The 19,242-nt window shown below is 37.8% G+C and overlaps 7 protein-coding genes and 1 non-coding gene across 12 annotated transcripts; 4 read left to right on the top strand and 4 right to left on the bottom strand.

Moving 5' to 3' along the window:
- The first annotated feature begins 11 nt into the window (after nt 1-11).
- Nucleotides 12-3,945, top strand: LOC103846905 (rho GTPase-activating protein 2). Its single transcript, XM_009123917.3, has 4 exons — nt 12-2,097; nt 2,558-2,678; nt 2,765-3,115; nt 3,190-3,945. The coding sequence occupies exons 1-4, from the start codon at nt 1,739-1,741 to the stop codon at nt 3,631-3,633; spliced, it is 1,275 nt and encodes a 424-aa protein (XP_009122165.2). The 5' UTR covers nt 12-1,738; the 3' UTR covers nt 3,634-3,945.
- Nucleotides 3,946-3,996: 51 nt separating this feature from the next.
- Nucleotides 3,997-6,508, bottom strand: LOC103846895 (RNA-binding protein BRN1). The gene is made up of 8 exons (XM_009123906.3): nt 6,157-6,508; nt 5,928-6,010; nt 5,339-5,516; nt 5,186-5,265; nt 4,924-5,103; nt 4,543-4,831; nt 4,333-4,476; nt 3,997-4,239 (listed from the first exon to the last, which is right to left on the bottom strand). The coding sequence occupies exons 1-8, from the start codon at nt 6,323-6,325 to the stop codon at nt 4,100-4,102; spliced, it is 1,263 nt and encodes a 420-aa protein (XP_009122154.1). The 5' UTR covers nt 6,326-6,508; the 3' UTR covers nt 3,997-4,099.
- Nucleotides 6,509-7,416: 908 nt separating this feature from the next.
- Nucleotides 7,417-9,667, bottom strand: LOC103846855 (mitochondrial substrate carrier family protein ucpB). 3 transcript variants are annotated; one of them, XR_004451348.1, is made up of 9 exons: nt 9,576-9,667; nt 9,366-9,491; nt 9,146-9,207; nt 8,592-8,828; nt 8,369-8,530; nt 8,249-8,298; nt 8,034-8,149; nt 7,907-7,944; nt 7,417-7,810 (listed from the first exon to the last, which is right to left on the bottom strand). XR_004451348.1 is itself a non-coding variant. In XM_009123868.3 (9 exons), the coding sequence occupies exons 1-9, from the start codon at nt 9,613-9,615 to the stop codon at nt 7,714-7,716; spliced, it is 945 nt and encodes a 314-aa protein (XP_009122116.1). In that variant the 5' UTR covers nt 9,616-9,667; the 3' UTR covers nt 7,437-7,713. The 3 variants fall into 3 exon arrangements, 2 of the variants coding, with proteins under 2 accessions (XP_009122116.1, XP_018509599.1); XM_009123868.3 differs by having other exon boundaries at nt 7,437-7,810; nt 8,034-8,166; XM_018654083.2 differs by having other exon boundaries at nt 7,437-7,810; nt 8,034-8,166; nt 9,366-9,482; nt 9,576-9,644.
- On the top strand, nt 9,649-11,218 carry LOC103846873 (U1 small nuclear ribonucleoprotein C). Its single transcript, XM_009123884.3, has 5 exons — nt 9,649-9,847; nt 9,942-9,984; nt 10,251-10,292; nt 10,379-10,595; nt 10,757-11,218. Exons 1-5 carry the CDS (start codon nt 9,840-9,842, stop codon nt 11,008-11,010), a joined length of 564 nt encoding a protein of 187 aa, XP_009122132.1. The 5' UTR covers nt 9,649-9,839; the 3' UTR covers nt 11,011-11,218.
- Nucleotides 10,988-14,678, bottom strand: LOC103846884. 2 transcript variants are annotated; one of them, XM_033279912.1, is made up of 9 exons: nt 14,054-14,678; nt 13,665-13,934; nt 13,103-13,578; nt 12,329-13,054; nt 11,974-12,240; nt 11,819-11,899; nt 11,616-11,727; nt 11,476-11,542; nt 10,988-11,320 (listed from the first exon to the last, which is right to left on the bottom strand). In XM_033279912.1, exons 1-9 carry the CDS (start codon nt 14,121-14,123, stop codon nt 11,305-11,307), a joined length of 2,085 nt encoding a protein of 694 aa, XP_033135803.1. In that variant the 5' UTR covers nt 14,124-14,678; the 3' UTR covers nt 10,988-11,304. The 2 variants fall into 2 exon arrangements, with proteins under 2 accessions (XP_033135803.1, XP_009122143.1); XM_009123895.3 differs by having other exon boundaries at nt 12,329-13,578.
- Nucleotides 14,302-14,373, top strand: TRNAP-AGG. The gene has a single exon. It is a non-coding gene; the product is annotated as a tRNA-Pro (tRNA).
- Nucleotides 14,679-14,924: 246 nt separating the features above from the next.
- On the top strand, nt 14,925-17,824 carry LOC103846833 (zerumbone synthase). Of its 2 annotated transcripts, XM_009123847.3 has the most exons (4): nt 14,925-15,983; nt 16,086-16,178; nt 16,929-17,247; nt 17,314-17,824. In XM_009123847.3, exons 1-4 carry the CDS (start codon nt 15,970-15,972, stop codon nt 17,794-17,796), a joined length of 909 nt encoding a protein of 302 aa, XP_009122095.1. In that variant the 5' UTR covers nt 14,925-15,969; the 3' UTR covers nt 17,797-17,824. The 2 variants fall into 2 exon arrangements, with proteins under 2 accessions (XP_009122095.1, XP_009122086.1); XM_009123838.3 differs by having other exon boundaries at nt 16,929-17,824.
- LOC103846846 lies at nt 17,747-19,221 on the bottom strand. Its single transcript, XM_009123857.3, has 2 exons — nt 18,799-19,221; nt 17,747-18,113 (listed from the first exon to the last, which is right to left on the bottom strand). The coding sequence occupies exons 1-2, from the start codon at nt 19,075-19,077 to the stop codon at nt 17,856-17,858; spliced, it is 537 nt and encodes a 178-aa protein (XP_009122105.1). The 5' UTR covers nt 19,078-19,221; the 3' UTR covers nt 17,747-17,855.
- Between the last annotated feature and the right edge of the window lie 21 nt (nt 19,222-19,242).

Genomic DNA, 19,242 nt, shown 5'->3' with positions numbered 1-19,242 from the left:
GTTGAATTGAGAATGAATTGGGAGAGAAGAAGAAGGAGAGAGGATAATGGGAGAAGCGGAGGAAGATATTTTTTTTCTTTTTTTTTTAAGGGTGTTAATGGCAAAAGGGTAAATATGAATGAATAGGGAGGTTAATTAGTGGATGTAGTGACACTGCGTCTCTCTCGCTCTCTCTGTCAGCGGCGGGCTTATCTGATTAATTGTTTGCCCCCAGCGACGATTTCAATTTCGAACCCTAATAAACATTTTTTTTTGCTTACAAATGTCGAGACGATGAGGAAGACAATCACGTGAGGGAACACGTGATATTTTTTTTTTACGTTTTATCGAAGCCCAAATGATTTTTCAATCTGGCCCAATTTCTTGACGTAACTTTGTTGCTTTAGAGAGTTTTGTTTTAATCTAAAAGTAAAAGAAAAAACTCAAGGAGAGTTTTGTTTAGTGAAATAAAAATCAGTTTGTCATAAAAATAAATTTTTAGTAATGTCGACAACCAAGAATTAACCTTTAGTCGGTTCTTGGTGTAATGACGGTTTCTTGACGGCAGTCTTTGTTTTGGACAGTTTTCAGCCACCACTATATTGTTGCTCCTTTTTTTTTGAGGCTTGGGGATAAGAGACACTTCGGTAAACAAGAAGCATGTTTGCTTTTCAGTGTGTCATCAGTTGATCCATGGACTTCTCTATGATCATGCGGTTTTGGATTGGATTTGTTACATTTAAGCTCGATGTATAATCAATTATTTGCAAATGTTTCTATCTTGTAAGGTTTAAGAGACTATTCATTTTTAGTGCAACAGTTGATCAATGAATTCTCTCATATCATGCAGCGATCACTGGTTATATTGTTTGGATTGGATTTGTTAGATTTAGGCTCGATTTATTAGCAATTATTTTCAAACATTTCTATCTTTTAAGGTCTAAGAGACTATTCATTTTTAGTGTAGCATCAGTTGACACATGACTTCTCTCATATCATGCAGCGATCACTGGGTTATGTTGTTCAGATTAGATTTGTTACATTTAAACTCGATATATTATCAATTATTTTCAAATATTTCTATATTTTATAGTCTAAGAGACAATTCATTTTTCCATAGAGCAAATATGTTTTCACAAGTCACAATGGCATAATAATTTATCGATAGTCGATTAGAATTTTTTTTTCATCAAATAAAAAAGGATGCAATACGAAGACTTTTAGATAACGTAGGTATTATTTGAGTATTCATAGGTGATACAAGATGGTACTTCACTGTCTTTGTGGTTAAAATCTCCGCTGAAATCAAAAATCTTGTATATTGGATAATGAGATGTAGTTTAGCCAGAAAAAGAAAACTAAGAACCAACCAGATAACACATAGAGTGGCACTATGGTAGATTTTACAAAACATCTCAGGGTAAAAACGTGATTCACATTAAAAGCCAAACATTACATAAAAGCATACCAGTCTCCTCCAAGAGGGAGAGAAATTTGAAAACGAGTGGCCGTTGGGTTTCGAATCCAACCAAAAAAAGACAGAAATTCAAAAAGACAAATCTCACCCAAAAAATAATATTAATATCCAATAAAATAAAGAGAGAAAAACCTTTTCGAGAACTTCAAAAATCAAACTTACTCCAAAGAAAGAGAGAGAGAGAAGTAGAAGAAGAAGCACAAAGTCCAGAGAGAGAGTTTCTTCATTGTTCGAGCGATCTTTGTCTCTACCACATCCTTTTGTCTCCTTCTTGGGTGAGCAATGACGGGGCTTGTGATGGTGACTAAATCCACCGTTGGCTGCGGCGGAGGAAAAGGAGGAGGGAAGACCAAATCCACCGTGGAGGAGGAGGAAGAGCAGAACCAGCAACAACTCTCTCTTGTTGAGTTTCTACTAACAGCTCTCCGTAAATCCGTAATATCCTGCCGTGTCGACAATAACCAGCAAGACGACGTCGTAGGAGGAGGAGGAGGGATCTCCTCAGCCGTTCATCACATGGAGATCGGATGGCCAACAAACGTCCGACACATCACTCACGTGACGTTCGATAGATTCCGTGGCTTCCTCGGTCTCCCGCACGAGCTTCAAGTCGAGATCCCATGTCGTGTCCCTAGTGCAAGGTAGTATAAAATGCTTCAGAGACTTGATCTGTAATTATGCGTGTAATTAGCTTAATTAATGCTTCTTAATTACATCTTTCAATTATATGTGTAATTAGCTTAATTAATTCTTCTTAATTACATCTTTCAATGTTCAAGAAATTGGTAGGCTATAACTATATGATTTGTAGATTATTCCGGATTTTAGGCAAGCTTATGTTAACAAATTATTAAATAGTTTTTAATAAATTACATATATACATTATATTATTTAGTTTTTGGATTTAATTATATTAGATGTAAAAGAAATTAGACTAACATTATTGCTTGAATTAACAAATTTAAACCAATATAGATCGATTTAGACTAATTTTAACATTTTTATAACGGTTTAAACCGATTTAATTTTTTGGCTATGACTGATTTGCTCACTAGATCCACCCATTTTTAGAACATTGACATCTTTACAACATTAATGCAGTGTGAGTGTGTTTGGTGTCTCTGCGGAATCAATGCAATGTTCTTATGACAACAAAGGAAACAGTGTCCCAACTATTCTATTACTAATGCAGCAAAGACTCTACTCTCAACAAGGTCTCAAGGTAAAGACATTGCAAAAAATCAAATCAAGATTTATACTCTTACATGTTCTTTTTTATTAATCTTGTTGTGTGGATTAAATAAATAGGCTGAAGGGATCTTTAGGATAAACCCTGAGAACAGCCAAGAGGAGCATGTGAGAGACCAACTCAACAGAGGTGTTGTTCCTGAGAACATTGATGTGCACTGCTTGGCTGCTCTTATCAAAGCCTGGTTTAGAGAGTTGCCTTGTGGGGTCCTTGATGGTCTTTCTCCTGAGGAGGTTCTTAACTGTAATACCGAGGAGGAATCTGTTGAGCTTATAAAGCAGCTGAAGCCTACTGAGTCTGCTTTGCTGAGTTGGGCTGTTGATCTTATGGCTGATGTTGTTGAGGAAGAAGAGTTTAATAAGATGAATGCGAGGAATATCGCCATGGTTTTTGCTCCTAATATGACTCAGGTAAGAAGAACTAAACATGACCTTGTTTTGACTTTAATATTACGTACTGACTCTTGTGTTTGTGTTAACTATAGATGACAGATCCATTAACGGCTCTTATGCATGCTGTTCAAGTTATGAACTTGCTTAAGACCCTCATCACCAGAACACTAGGCGAACGTGAAGAAGCCTCAAGCGGATCAGAAGGATATTCACCATCCCATTCATCAGATTCCCAAACTGATTCTGAGTCTGACAATGCACAAGACATGGAAGTTAGCTGTGAATCACAAGGAACAGATTCAGAATCTGGAGGAGAAGAAGAACAACAAGAACAACAAGATGAAAACGATACTGGATCATTAAGCTCGATAGAGGACTGCTTCTTGAGTCAGCTCAACGACAATGCTAGAGTTTCAGACACCAGTATGTCTGAAGACTTGAGCCCAAAAGGCTCTCCGGTGGTATCACTCACAGACAACAAAAACAACACTTTAGGCTCAAGCACAAGCGACCAAGATGAATCTATGACCGTCTAATTTCAACACTTTAGGTAAACCATCACATTTCTTCTGCCTAATCTGCTGGAGAGAGAGCAAACAAGAACCGGTTGTGTCTGTAAATCAATACAGAGATTATTGTCCACTTTGTTAGGGTCTTTAGGGATTGTTGGTGCTGAGTCTGATTAGGGTTCAGCAAGGGCTGAACCTGTCTGTGGACTGTTGTTGTAGTCCTTTACTCCATGTTTGTGTTTGTCTGCGTGTGTTTTGCTGCGTGTGTTTTGCTGTTTGGTTTGTTGTAGCAAAGATAATGTGATCTCTCTTTTACTTGATTTCATTTGAAACAATGAATCTTTCTTCTAAAGACCAACATCAGAAAATCAATAAAAATAAAGAGAAAAATTCAATGAATTTTAATGTTAATAAATCATAAAATGTTTACATAAATTTCAATAATGCACATAAATTACAAATTGTTATTTGCAGAGAGGATGGCTTAGAGTTTTTAACTATTATGTTGGCCATTGTTGTTGTTGTTGTTGTCTCTCTTAAGCTGGACTTTCAGTTTCTTACCACCTAAATGGCAACCATTCATCATGTTAATAGCTTTCTGAGCTGCTGCTTGTGAGTCATAACTAACAAAACCTGCAACACAACAACAACCAAAAGAAAATGCATTCATTCACTCTTACATTTTACAATGACCAATCTTTAGTACCAGACACAAAGAGAGCTTACCAAAACACTTGCTTGCGCCAGTGGCTTTGTCTACAAAAACCTTAGCGCTCAGAACAATACCAAAAGGCTGAAACGCAGCGGAGAGTTCTTGATCCCCAAACTCACGAGGTATGTTATAGATAAACAGATTCGCACCTTCCGGACCTAAAAAGAACCAACTTAATGTTTCAAATCTAAAGGAATGAGAGAAGCTAAAGAACCAACACTAACCTTCGGTTTGAACAATGGAACTCAAAGGTGTTGCTGACCCGCTGCTGTGTGCAACGCCAGGTGATATGGAACCAGGAGAGTTACTTAGAAGGCGAGGACTCATGAGCCCTCTAGGATAAGACATTGGATAAGGAAGACCTCGTACAGGGGGATAACCAGAGCTCATGTAAGGAAAGTTTCTCCGGGCCAAGCGAGGTGGTAAAGAGTCAGGTGAGGCTCTTTGCAACGCGTTGTGATTACCTTGGTTCTGAATTGGTGGTAGCATGTAACCATAAGTTCCAGGAGCTTGCTGTGTAAATAAATAAGAAAGGAGGATTTTATTTTATTAGTCAAGAGTTTAAATGAAGCAAATGTTATATAGCTTAGGCTTTTTTGGTTTACATGATAACCATAACCGTTATATGGTGGAGTATAGCTCATTGGTAATGCTCCAAACAATGAAGGGTTTGTTGGATCAGCGTTGGATAATCTAGCCATGTCGGATTGAGCCTTTTGGAGTTTTCTTGTGTGTCTCTCCCTTTCTGTGTCTGCCCATTTCACAACTAAAGGAACGGTTGAACCCTAAGAAGAAAGCAAACAAACAAAATGATGAAACTGCCACACTACAGGTGAGAGAGAAGGTTTGAAGAGTGTTGACAATCACCTCCATTTTGTGTTTTCCATTGATGGCATCCATGGCGGAAAGAGCTTGTTCTTTTGTCTCATACTTAAGAAAAGCACAGCCTAGCAAACAAAAAGGTGAATTGAGAAGGAAAAACCAAAGATCAGAGACCACAGAGAGATATGGATTTTGAACCTTTGCTTGTTTGCTGAGCGCCTCTAAGAATCTGTAGATCCTTTACGGCTCCGTACTTGGAGAATAAAGATAGAAGTTCAGCTTCAGAGACGTTCTTTGGAAGCATACCAACAAAAAGCTTGTGCTCTAGCCTTTCCAATTCGCCATCTGCATACTTTACTTGCAATAGACTAGCTGCCTGTGAAACATAATAATTAAAAAAAAAAGCTAGTCACAGACCAATAAAGATCTAAGCTTTTGATAATCATCCCACAAAGTTGTCAAAGATGAGATGGGAGAACAAAGAGATCAAACTAACACTCTGTCTCAATCAAGGGTGGAGCAAAGAACTCACTTATCTCATTTCTAGCAATTACTAAAATCTCCATTGGTTTCAGTTTCTTGGGTTTGAAGATATAATTTTCAAAACAATGTCATAAGTTTCCAACAAAATTGAACAGAAAACCAAAAAACAAGTATAGTGAATATATTAAAAAAAATGAAATTACCTGGCTTTAAAATAAATGTAAACTACAGAACATCATCAATCACATTCACGCATCTGAAGAAAATAAAAATAAAAAAGAGTAAGAAATAAAAAAAAACATACACCAGGTAATGTCTTCTTGTTATGGCAAGAATTGACCAGCTTATCTGCTTCCTCTCGCGACGGACATTGCACAAAACAGCATCCTAATATCCAGAGAAAAAAAATATATTTACAAAATTAAATTAGGGTTTCGTAATTCAAATAAATCTCGAGGAATCACGAGAATCACATTTGAAAACATTAAAATCCAAAAAAAAGAAGAAAAATTGAAGGAAGAAAAAAGAGAAACCTCGAGAGGCGCGTGTGATCTTGTCCTTGATGATGTTGACCTCGTCTACGACAGCGAACTCTTGAAACAATGCAAGGAGCTGAGATTCCGACATATGTCTCGGTATTTGTCCGACGAAAACCTTAACGCTCTCTTCTTCATTCTGCTTCTCCCTATTCTCCTCCGCCATTGTTGTCTCCGTCTCTTTTGTCTCCCTGTTGACAAAAACGGTCGTCCCTCTCTCCCTCTCTGTCTCTCCTCCTACCTGTCTTCGTCCTCTTCTCCTTCTCTCTCTCTCTGAGTTTTCTCTCTGAGAATTTTTGTTTCCAAAGTTTATTTATTTTCAAAATGAAGGAGGAAAAAAAAAATTGGTGGAAATTGAGAAGTTGGAATTAAATTAAATGCTGACAGAGTTCACCCTTACTGTTACGATTAAATTACGGAATTTGCCACTACAGCTGTACAAAAGGGAAGGCGAGAGAGCTTTATGACTAATGCCAGGGAACACTTCGGATTGTTTTGTCTCGTTGTGGTAATGCAATTACATTTACATAATTACCCTCCCGTTTTACCCGCGCCGTTCTCGTGTTTCTCTTTTTTTTTCCTTAATTCGAAATATAATAGTCAAACTTGTAGTTTGGTGGGTGATTCAGTTTAATATGATTAGTTGACCAAATAATTAACTTTTTTGAAAAATTAACAAGAGAAACAATATTGATTATTTTAACTATATAAATCATCAGTATTGTTTATCAACTAGTGTTATATTTATTCATTGAAAACTTTTAATATATTAATAAAATATCAGATATATTTCAAAGTTTCCGAGTAAAATATTTTTGATCTAATACCGGAAAGAGTTTGACCGTAGATGTCAAAAATAATGCAAGAGGAGCACAACTGACAGGTCATTGTCTGAGAGACAATAGTCAGAATGGTAAAACCGTTAATAAATCGTGAACTGAGGGGCAAAAACATAAGCATGACAGGCTGTCACGCCACCAACGCGACCCAAAAACAAGAGACTCGAGCTGCTCCAACTTGTTCCTTTCTCCACGCCACAAAATTACAAATTTTTTCTCCTATTTCCAACAAATAGACCCCTGAATTCATTCACCTTTAACGTTACGACCCTACAAGTTCTTAACGTGCATGTTACACACACACAGTCCCGCGTATTTTTGTCTACAACCAACTTCCACCATAATTAGTTGGATAATTAGTTAATATTCAATTATAAACACAAAATTGTATTCTTCATGATAGAGACTAGTATTATTAGAGTGACGCACACTTTGCAATATAGAAATCCTTTCAACATAACCACTACGTATTTGGATAATTACATTTCAATTCAAAGTCTATCCACACTAATCAAGAAAAAAATGCATACTTCACATCCAGCGTGGAAGTACTTTTCTTTATAATAAAAGTTTGTGCTAATCCTTTGAATGGTACATTAAACACATGCATAGTGAACACAGAACAAATAAATGATCAATAAAACTTTTGGTGGTGAAAAAAAAATGATTGGAGTAGAACTTAGCTGGAACCGGACAGGCATGAACTAGTCAGTGGCTACATTTTGTGAAGTCCAGCTAGTGATCTTAGCTTCTCGCAGAGAATGAACGTGATCATCGTTTGTGGCCCCAGCCGTGCAAAAATCGCAAAGCCTCTGTGTCAATGAAGACAACATTAAAAGTTTTTATTTCTTTTTAATAAGAATTGTTTCAACTACATTATCCTCAAGAAAATGATTATTTTTTCTAACCCTTTGTAAAGTGCCAGAGGGCCTTCTTTGCGAATAACCTGAAGGATGATACATAGATACAAAACATTAAACTCCAACGCACGCAAATCCTGTAATGTATAAGAAAAAGGGACCGAGATTACATTACCTTGTAACCGCAATGAAACCCGTTTCTATAGATTCTGACGCTTCCAGAGTTTTGCTGCAACATCAAGCGGGTTTTAATCATGTCTATGGGCGCGGTTATCAGAGTGCTTACTACACCTGCAACCACACTTGAGCTTCATTCATCAAGTGCTAGACTAAGTTAGTTTCTGTACATTAATCTCCGAATATAGCAATGGAATTGGGTAATGGTTTTACCACAAATGAAGATGAAACCCTTCTTCCAAAGAAGTCCGTTTAACCAGAATCTGCAATTCACAATATACTTTAGAAGCTGGAAACGTTAGAAAACAGCATAGTAAAGTCTTAGAAAATGACCCGCTTGGTTTCGTCGTATGTTGCAAGCTGTGAGGCAGTTAATGCAGCAGCCCTAACCATGGCAGGACCAACTCCTTTCCATAAAGCTCCAATACCTTCTTTAGAAACTATCTCCCGCACCTCCGCAATGGGAACCGCGTTTGGATTCATCTGCAACCTAACCTAAACAGAAAGATTCTTTTAAAACCAATACTTGAGGTTAAGGTTTCATGGTTTCATCTACCTTGACAACTTCAACCGGGTTGGTTAACGCAGTGGCAACCGCTCCAGCGAATGCGCCTGATGCTATCTTGACCAAGACATTGGTAGACTCAAACGCCCAATCAAAACAAACCTTGGTTGGTTCGTATAATCCTAATCTGAGACCCCCGTAGAGTACTGATCTAGTGAGAGCAGGAGTTAAACCCAAGTACAAAGACCTAGGCCCTTCCTGCTTCATTAGTTGAAGAAAGATTCCTGTCTATAAAATACATTTAAGGAGTTAATCTAACAACCCCAATAACATCAAGAGAAGTCATTACTTATTTCATTACAACATTATACTCTCTCAGTTTCATTTTAATTGTCGTTTTAGGATTACACACAGATTAAGAAAACATATGATTTTGTATATTTCTAAAATAAAAACATAATTACCTATACATATAATCATATTTCAACCAATAGAAAAATAAAGCGGATAATCTTAATAAATTTTGCATTCAAACTTTAAAAACACACTTATTTTAAAACAGAATTTTTTTTTCCTTAATTAAATCAAAACGGAAGAAGTATTACCATTCCGATTAAAGGCCCTCTTTGGCCCACATGCTGCATCTGCAACCTTACTTTTAATACATCTGGAAAACGCAAACAATTTAAGATGAGTAAATGATTGAATAACAATCTCATCCCTTAACCGAATTGAACCGGTATTAGTAGACCCAACGTTGACCACATTTTCAATAATTGGATTCATAGGGAGTGAAGAAAAAAAAAAGGCAATGAGGAATCTAACCGAGAGGATGAGTGACGCCTGTAGCTAACGCGACGGACAATCCGCTTGTGCCGAAGTGAGACGCCACCGTCGATAGCGGCGGAAGAAGCTTCTTCGAATTCATCGCTTGCGCGTTTCCTTCAACAACTACACATACATATCACCTCCATTGAAATCTCGATTCAAGCATGATTCACATAGAGAGAGTCAAAAGCAAAAGATCCGACGAACCTGGGATTGAAGCAACCGGCGGGGAGATATCTCCGATCATTGTTCCTTTCTGGGAAATGATGTGTTCCCTTTGTTTTTGTTTTTTAATATGCGTCGTGCGAAACGACGTCGTTCTAATAAAGATACTTCTCCGGTTGTTAATAACCGTTAGATATTATAAACCAATCTAAACCATTGGATGAGAATTCATCCTTTTTAAGACAAGGAAAACTCGACTCTTTGCACTTGTCGTCTTTCCTCTCGCTGCTGCTGCTGTCTCTCACGATGCCGAGGTATAGGGTTTCTAGATCTTTATTATTAGCCTTACAGTGATACATATGTAGTTCGATATTAGGTTTTATTTTGCTTAATGTTGATTTTTGGCAGGTATTATTGTGATTATTGCGACACTTATCTCACCCACGACTCCGTAAGTCTTCCTTCCTTTTTTTCTCTCTTTGCTTATGCGTCGCAGTTGTTGATGAACTGAATTTACTTGTATTGAAATTAATCTCCGTTAGGTTTTAATTTAGTTATAGGCAGCTAATGAACTTAACATTAGTTGTATTGTCAGTTAGGTTATAGATTTAAAAACATTGGTTCGATTCTTGCTTTTGGCTTGACTTAGTTTTTACTTGCCTATTGTTTGTTATCATCTATCACTCATGTTTTTATATGTTTTCTCTTTTGTTTCAGCCATCCGTGAGGAAGCAGCACAACTCTGGTTACAAACACAAGGTTATTACATAAAGAATTCCACAATGTTTTATATGTTTTGTCTTGGTACCTCTGTTTTTAAGTTAAGGAGTTATGATGATGTGCAGGCGAATGTAAGAACATACTATCAGCAATTTGAGGAACAGCAAACGCAAAGTCTGATTGATCAGAGGATTAAAGAGCATCTTGGCCAAGCTGCAGCGTACAATCAGGTTGGTGGTGTGTTTAATCAGCATATGCTCGCTAGACCTCGCCTTCCTATGATGCCTATGCCTATGGGGATGCGACCTCCTATTCTACCTAGACCCATGATGCCTGGTCAAGGTAATGTCTGTTTACTAGAATTATAAAGTTATAACCCGCTTGGTTGGTGCACGGATTTACACTTGATCGATCTGAGATTTGGTTTGCACTTATGTGATGTAATGTACCATGAGTCTTTGCATTGAGTTGTTTAATTGATATGTAATATTGTACCTTTACAGGTTACATGCCTCCTCCAGGAGTACCACAGATGATGGCACCACCTGGAGCTCCTTTACCACCACCACCTCCACAAAACGGTATGCTTAGGCCACCAGGATTGGCTCCAATACCAGGTCAAGGTGGTCCACCACCTCCCAATTACAATGGACTTCCTCCTCCGCCTCCTTATCATACAAATCCAGCTGCTGCTCCAACAAGTGTTGGCTTCAACAATCCGAACCCTGGTGCTGAATCTCCTGAAAGCAATGAGTAGAGTTTAGGTCTGATGAGTTATTTTTCTCCTACCAAAAAAATGCCGAGGGCTCTTGTTTAACACAGTTTTTTTTTTACCTTTTCTAATCTTAATCCATGTGAAGAGGTTTAGAAGTATTGTATGTGAATTGCATAATTTATGTACTAGATTCTTATTTCCATAGAATGATGAAAGATCTCTTATAACAAACAGTCAGGTTTATGAAAGATTTTGATGAAATGGATTCATTCATTGCTTGCACCAACCAGTAGATCCCTATGTGTTGCTGCAAACTTTGTGTTTCTTTGGTTCCTTTTAGAAGAGATAATGCCTGCAGCAACACAAAAACAAAGAGTTTTAAGGAGATTTGTTGCATGTGACCACTTCCTCTTACTATCTATTAAAATGGGTTCGTAAGCACACAAACTAGGATTATAAATATCTGAATGTGGTGGTGACCTGTGGTATATAAGAACAGGTCCATACCTGGCATGTTCCAGTTTCTGAATCACGATTCCATTAAGCAAAAGCTCTGAGGTGTAAATCTCAGCTCCTACATTACAAAACACAAGTGTGTTATCTTTTTCTTTAGCGTAACTTCATAGTGTTAAGTTGGCAGAGATTACCTTGATTAATGAAAGGAAGACATAAATCTCTATCGTCTTCGCAAGAAATAATCAATAGATCATCAGGAAATTCTCTATCTGCTGCAGCAATTATTTCACTTATCTCCACTACCTGATAAAGGAACTCATAACTATTCTGAAAAGTGCCAAGATGTCTGGTCTATAAAACAAAAGCTCTCTCAATGGAAGTGAATTGTTCTTACCTGCCCTTGGGTCAACTTCACTAAGTGAGCAATCATACCTCTGTCCGGTTTAATGTTGGGAGTGATGCAGACTTTTAATCCCTATAAATACATGTGAACAAAAGGGTGTTAATGAAGTTCTGAGGATAAATGCTCAACTGAGATCAGATTGTGACCTTAAGAAGGGGATGCTGCTTTGCACGGGCCAAAGATGTACGCAAGGAGAACCCGTCTTTCTCCGTTTTGCTATCCCTTAAGATGTAATTCTTCTCATCTAACAAGCATCTTGTTTGTCCGCAGCTCTCCAGCCATAGAGATGTAACAACAGGTTTACCAAGGGCTATGGCTTCCAACATATTCCTTGTCCTACAAAACCTTTCTGCTATGAAATGTGTTGACTCTGCCGAGGAAGATGCCTGAGAAATTCCTAGTCGGCCCATAATCTATGGAAGAAGAAAGGGGATTCTTGATAACTAGTATGGTATACTTAACTCTTGTCAAATATGATAAAAATGAGGAATTGAATTAAACCTTCTGCTGCTGCTTGATTGTTTCATCATCCAGATTATGGCTGAATAAGACACGAACATGTGCCAAGTTTCTTCGTCTCCTCAAGTCTTTCCACTTAAAGTCACCCACCTTTCCTGATCCTCCAAGCCTTTTGATCTCCTTCGGAAGAAATGGCCTAGGCAAATCTTTATCAGGAGAGCTTTCATGACTTCGGCCGTATATTTTCTTTGGAGATGCATGGTTTAGAACATCCAAATCGACACCTGATTGGCAAGAAGAGGCTTGTCTTCTCCCACTTAATGATACTACTAACCTACCTGACAGAGTGTTGGTTTCGCTTCTGTCTTTAGCTAAGCTAGCACCCCAAGACTTCCTAGGTGGGACGTGATGCCTTGGAGTAAGACGTGATCTTTTGGCCCTGGGATGCCTCCATTCACATAAGTTGAGAAGACATGTTGTAGCAGAGGCGTTTGTACCGGTTCTCTCTTTCATAGTAAATTTCCTCTTCTTCTTAGAGTTTCTCTTCTTGTTTGGAGCACTACCCTCAATGGTATCATTGTTCCTTCCGGAGAGATTACAGGCTTGATCCCTCGTTTCTGATTCACTAGCTTCTTCTATAGTGCAGGGAGCAAACAGTAAAGCACTCATTGCTTCAGCAGCAATCTGAGTGTTGATACCGACATCAACAAAATCTTCCTCGGGTTCAGAATGCTCCTTTGACGCTTTATCCTGCAACTGAGCATCCATCTGCGAGATTAACATAATGCCCTGACTCAAACCCGATGCCTTTTCCATCTTGTTATGTTTAGCAGAATCGTTCTGCATACATCTTTTTGTGGGATGACTTGATGGATCATAATCTTTAACAGGATCTTCCCTTTTCTTGAAGCATGTAACGTTTGCACCATTGACCGGAGAGTTTCGAGGACCACTCACATCACACTGATCTTCACAATCCCAATCAAAGACACTCATTTTCTTGGTTGGACTCATGGTCTTGATTCTTTTAGCCAGAGACTGACGTCCTTTTGCACCTGAGAAAGGAGGCGACTTCCTTCTCAGCCTAGCTTCCTGGAGATTCACCGGTGGTGACAAGTTTAGATCTTTGTCCATCAAAAGTTGGTCCACAAAACCAAGAGCTTCCGCTTGTGTTGCCTCTCCAGGTTCCTGAGAATCCAAATAATCCAGCCCTTGACCATGACTATCACCAGCAGCAATCCTCGAAGAGCCTTGAAAACCGGCAACTACATCACAGTTCGATTCTTGTTTCCCTTAAAAAAAAAAAAAAAAAAAAAATACAATAAGACTTTTCATCTGAGATCCATTTGCACCAAAAGAGGATCAGATTCGTTTTTACCTGTGTGACATTCTTGATCATTAGATCCATCAGACTCCAAGAGCATATCTACAGCTCTGACGCTTCTCTCCAGCAAACATGGCTGCTTAGAGGAAGCTACACTTCCTTTACCTCCTCCTTCCTCATCCTCACTATCATCCACCACTTGGTCCAGTGTTTCACAGTTATCTACGAGCTCCGTATCGTTGTATAGATCTTCAACTAAGGAGATACCATCATTATCATCATCATCAATCGGCTCTGTATCGTGAATCCCATTCACCTCAAACCCTAAGACAATTCGAAAAAGGGAAAGTTTGTTCATCCGTCAAATTGAATCTATCACACCTCAAAGCTACAGTTATTTCGAAATTCGCAAGGCGAAATGTTCGTAATCGCAAAAAACTCACTGTGATCCGAAGAAGCTGAAGGAGACTTCGAATCGGAGGCGCAAGCTTCAGCGTCGCTGTGATTCACCATCGAAACTCGAATTTCGAGAAATCGAATCGTAGAGCTAGTGACCGAGAAGAAACCCTAGAGACTCCATTGACGATAGTGGGGGCACATTGGGCGGGAGAGAGACGAGTCGAGAGCTATGAGAAGTGGTTTTGAAAATAATATTTGTATTTTTATAAAACAAATGTAAACTGTAAAAAAAGGGCGTTTGGTCTAGTGGTATGATTCTCGCTTAGGGTGCGAGAGGTCCCGAGTTCAATTCCCGGAACGCCCCTCTTTTTTATTCCTGTACTGATTTTTCTTCTTTTTCCACTATATCTTTATTATTCTCTTCAGATATCAACTATGTTTTAGAAAAAGAACTAAACACGTTTTATGTATGCCTTCTAGAAGGAAACAAAACAACTTACTCGATGCATCTCGTTTTTTCTTTTCTTGGTAAGAAAATTGGCCAAGAATCTTACAATATATAACATTTTTTAAAATATTATGTACTCCCTCCGTTCCTAAAAGATGTATTTTCTGGAAAAAAATTTTGTTTTAAAAAGATACATTTTTTACTTTTTCAATGTATGATTTTATGAAAAATTGTTAGTTTCAAAAAAATTAATAGTGTTTATTGAATTTCTATTGGCTTAAAGTTGTGGAAAATTGTTATTCACAAAAAACAATGCATATTTAATGAATTTTCTTAATATATGTGAAAAGTTTAGAATATGCATCTTTTAAAAACAGAGGGAGTATATCTAATGTAGTTCCACCTAATTACAGTTTATCCATAAGTCAGAGAAGGATAGGCAACACTTTGCTCTTCTTTTCCCTTCCTCTAGTTTCTTTTTTTTCATCCCATGCGATGTATCTAGCTAAGTGTTCCACCTAATTACATTTATAAAAGTTTAATAAGGTAGTTTGCATACTATGTAGCATGCTGTAAAGAAGATTTATATTTTATCAACACTTTAATTTTTATTTATAATATAGATACACCTAGAAAACATCTGATTAGGTGGAACACCATTAGATAACAAATGAAAATTGGTCAAATGCAATCCAGCAGATCGATGTGTCTGGATAATAACATCATAATGTGAATAGCTTTCTGTCGGCATCTGAAGATGGTATTGGTAGGTACGTTGTATAAGTGTAATACGTAAATATATTTCATTAACAGACAGCTCATAATAAGTACCAACACATGCATGCCACAAGCATCATATGTTTTATAATTTTTTTTTCTGACGTCCTCAAAAATCTTTGCAGGTAGAATTGAGACCCAAAAAAACTCATCTAATCAATTACTGAATTTAGAAAAGAATGTTATGACAAAAACGATAGAAATTAAAAGATGTTCAAAAAACCGATAGAAGACTATTAGGCGTCAATGTTTATATATATGACGTTTAGATGCTGTCTAATTGTTAGAACATGGAAATACTATGAAATTATATTAAGGATTAAAATCAGTAGATCCAAGATTAGCCTCAGTCTATTAAGCTATTACATCTTATGTTGGTAAGAAATCAACACTTGCTTGACTATTATAAAATGTTCCTTTTCTGTCGTTATTAACAAAAAAAATAAGGATCAAACTTTTTACAAAAACACATGCATGCGAGGATGCTACTGGTTCAATCACAGCCCCATTAGATTCTCTTTTATTTGTCTCCTTCTCTATCCTTCAAGGGTACACCTCTCTCTCTCTCTCTCTCTCTCTCTCTCCTTAAAGCCCACCACCTTTACGTATCTCTCTGTTTCTCTGTTACTCTATATATATCTACTCTATATACAAACACAGAAACACATCTCAGGACTCGAAATAAGAAGTTAGAAAACGACAAAGACCGATCTATCTCAGAGCAATACACAAGACATGATTCAGATAAGGTAAACCTTCTTTCCCCGATACCTCTTTCCTCCATTTCTGCAGATTTTAACAATTAACACTATTTGTTTCTAAACTTTTATTTTTTATATATCTGAAAACAGAAGAAATGCATTGATCAAAAGATTATTGTACGTGGGCACAAACTCTGTCATCAAGGGAATCTCCTCTTCTGCATCATCTCATTCAAGTTCAAGGTAAGTCCCATCTTATATTCCCATTTTCCAGAGAATCTGAACTGTTGACCTCTTTATTTTAGTTGTGTCAAAGAATCTTATATTTAACAGAACCACGAAAAGTTGTATGTATAACTATAGGTTTATTAGTAGTCAATGCAATAATAGATAGAGATACCTGGCATAACATGTTCTGTTTTATTTTTTTAAAACAAATGGATCTTATTTATTCAATGTAAGTTGAGGGGGTTTGTGAATTAAACAAATTAAAGGCCATAATCTCAATATATATGTCTTTGTTGTGAATGTCAATATGTTGTACACGTAAATATTTTGATATTACAAGTTGGGTTGCTTTCATTTGTCTTCTTCAACAAAACCTTATCTTGAAGTTATAATGCTTTTCTTCTTTCTTCCAGCTAAGAAATGTCAAATGTGTTAGCACTTACCAAAGAAATAAAACAAAAGAGAAACAAAAGATCATAGCTTAAACAAAATAAAGTTTTGTGGTTACTGTTCATACATTTTAAAGAAAAATCTGCCAGCCCTGTTTGAATATAATTTAAGTTGTTATGCTTTAGTTGACTGATATGCTTTCAATTGGTATGGATCAGCTTAACTGGTTCTGGTTTTGAACGTATCGGTTTTAACACCCAATCTACAAGCCATGTTTGAACATTTTGAACTTAAACAAAGTTTGCATTCTTAGACATATGAGATGTCTTATCTAGTACTAAGACCTAATCTGTAGTTGTCACACATTTGTTAAAGGAAGCTAGAAGGCAAAGTAGCTCTCATCACAGGAGGAGCAAGTGGGATTGGCAAAGCAACAGCCGAAAAATTCATCAGCCATGGAGCTAAAGTTGTCATTGCAGACATCCAACCGCAGATCGGTAAAGAAACCGAGCAAGAACTCGGTCCAAACGCAGCGTTTTGTCTCTGCGACGTGACCAAAGAATCAGACATTGCAAACGCGGTTGATTTCGCTGTCTCTCTACACACAAAGCTTGACATTATGTACAACAATGCTGGTATCCCTTGCAAAACGGCTCCTAGTATCGTCGATCTTGATCTCAATGTTTTCGACAAGGTACTGATTCTACTAGGACATGGGTCTAGGGACAGTTTGTCAGGTTATGTTATAATGTTTTTGCAGGTCATTTACACAAATGTTCGTGGAGTCATAGCGGGAATCAAACACGCAGCTCGCGTGATGATCCCACGCAACTCAGGATCCATCATTTGCGCAGGGAGCGTCACTGGTATGATGGGAGGCTTATCACAACACACTTACAGCGTCTCGAAATCAGCAGTCATCGGTATAGTTAGATCAACAGCTTCAGAGCTATGCAGGCACAGGATCAGAGTCAACTGCATTTCACCATTCGCAATCACGACATCGTTCGTGCTGGACGAGATGCGGCAGATGTACCCCAGCCTCGACGACTCGAGGCTGGTCCAGATAGTGCACAGCACAGGAGTGTTGAACGGAGAGGTTTGCGAACCGGTGGATGTAGCTAATGCAGCGGTTTACTTAGCATCAGATGATTCGAAGTATGTAAATGGGCATAACCTGGTGGTAGATGGAGGATTCACAACTGTAAAGAGTTTAGATTTTCCTGCACCTGATCAAGTTTAATAATATTCGTAACTCTTTTACAAAACAAGACACTGTTCTTGAAACATACTTAAACTAAACTATGATTCTAATCTTTCTACAATCAAATTTATAGCTGCGTTTGCGGAAGTGAAAGCTCCGTGGAAGCTTTCTTGGTATGAGACTGAGGTTAAGTCTTGAGCCATCTTGAGCAAAATCGTTCCCATGTCAGTCTCTTTCTCTAAGAGTGAAGTGTAGAGAGACTTTGCAGCTACATTACTGATCTCCACATTGGTTGGCTCAGGGCAATACTCATCATCTAACCACTTGTGCAGTGTTACTCTCAACCATTCAGATTCCTGATCAAACATGTCAAGAAGATCAGCATGCTATTCTTGTGAAAGTAAGCAAGTTTATGAATAAACAGAGAACCAGAAACAGAGGAACTTTGCTGTTCATGAGAAAGTAAGAAACTTTGTGAAAAAACAGAGAACCAAAAACAGAGGAACTTTGCTATTCATGAGAAAAGTAAGCAACTTTGTGAATAAACAGAGAACCAAAAACAGAGGAAATTTGCTATTCATTAGAAAGTAAGCAACTTTGTGAATAAACAGAGAACCAAAAACAGAGGAACTTTGCTATTCATGAGAAAGTACGCAACTTTGTGAAAAAACAGAGAACCAGAAACAGAGGAACTTTGCTACTCATGAGAAAGTAAGCAACTTTGTGAAAAAAATCAGAGAGATAGAAACAGAGGAACTTTGCTATTCATGAGAAAGTAAGCAACTTTGTGAATAAACAGAGAAACTTTGCTATTCATGAGAAAGTAAGCAACTTTGTGAAAAAAACAGAGAACTAGAAACAAAAACAAAATTGTAAGCAACTTTATAAAAAAAACAGAGAAACTTTGCTGTTCATGAGAAAGTAAGCAACTTTGTGAATAAACATAGAACCAAAAACAGAGAAACATTGCTATTATTGGGAAAGTAAGCAACTTAATGAGTAAACAGAGAGACCCTAAAGCAGGGGAGTTCGAGTAAGCACCTCAATGGCCTTGGAAGGGAGCAACCACTCGTCTGGAATCTTGAGGGTTTGCACGACTGATTCAGAGTCTTCTTCTCCTTCATGGGTCGACGATAAAGATTGAAACTTTTGGAGCTTCAGTGGCCGAAACTTCGGCGTAGATGTTAAGGGTAACTTGACGGATGCTCTTCGAGTTGACGCCGGAGAACCAAAGTGTTGGGATAGTGAGAACTGATGTTGTGGTGGATGATCGGAGGTTACGACGTTTAGAGTCACGTAAGAGCAAACCCATGAGCTCATTCTTTCCTTCCTCTCGTGCTCTATCGCTCACCTTGCTGATTACACTTTGTTCGGTGGCTGCAGTTGAGTCGAGTGAGAAAGATAAGATGACGTCATATTTTGATCATAAGGCTCGCAATGTTACGGAAAGCTAAAAGCCATCAAATCCATTCAAGGCCCTTTCAA

This window comes from Brassica rapa, chromosome A09 (genome assembly GCF_000309985.2).
Source record: "Brassica rapa cultivar Chiifu-401-42 chromosome A09, CAAS_Brap_v3.01, whole genome shotgun sequence".
In the NCBI taxonomy this organism is placed as follows: domain Eukaryota; kingdom Viridiplantae; phylum Streptophyta; class Magnoliopsida; order Brassicales; family Brassicaceae; genus Brassica; species Brassica rapa.
This window is presented reverse-complemented; position numbering and strand designations above follow the sequence as displayed.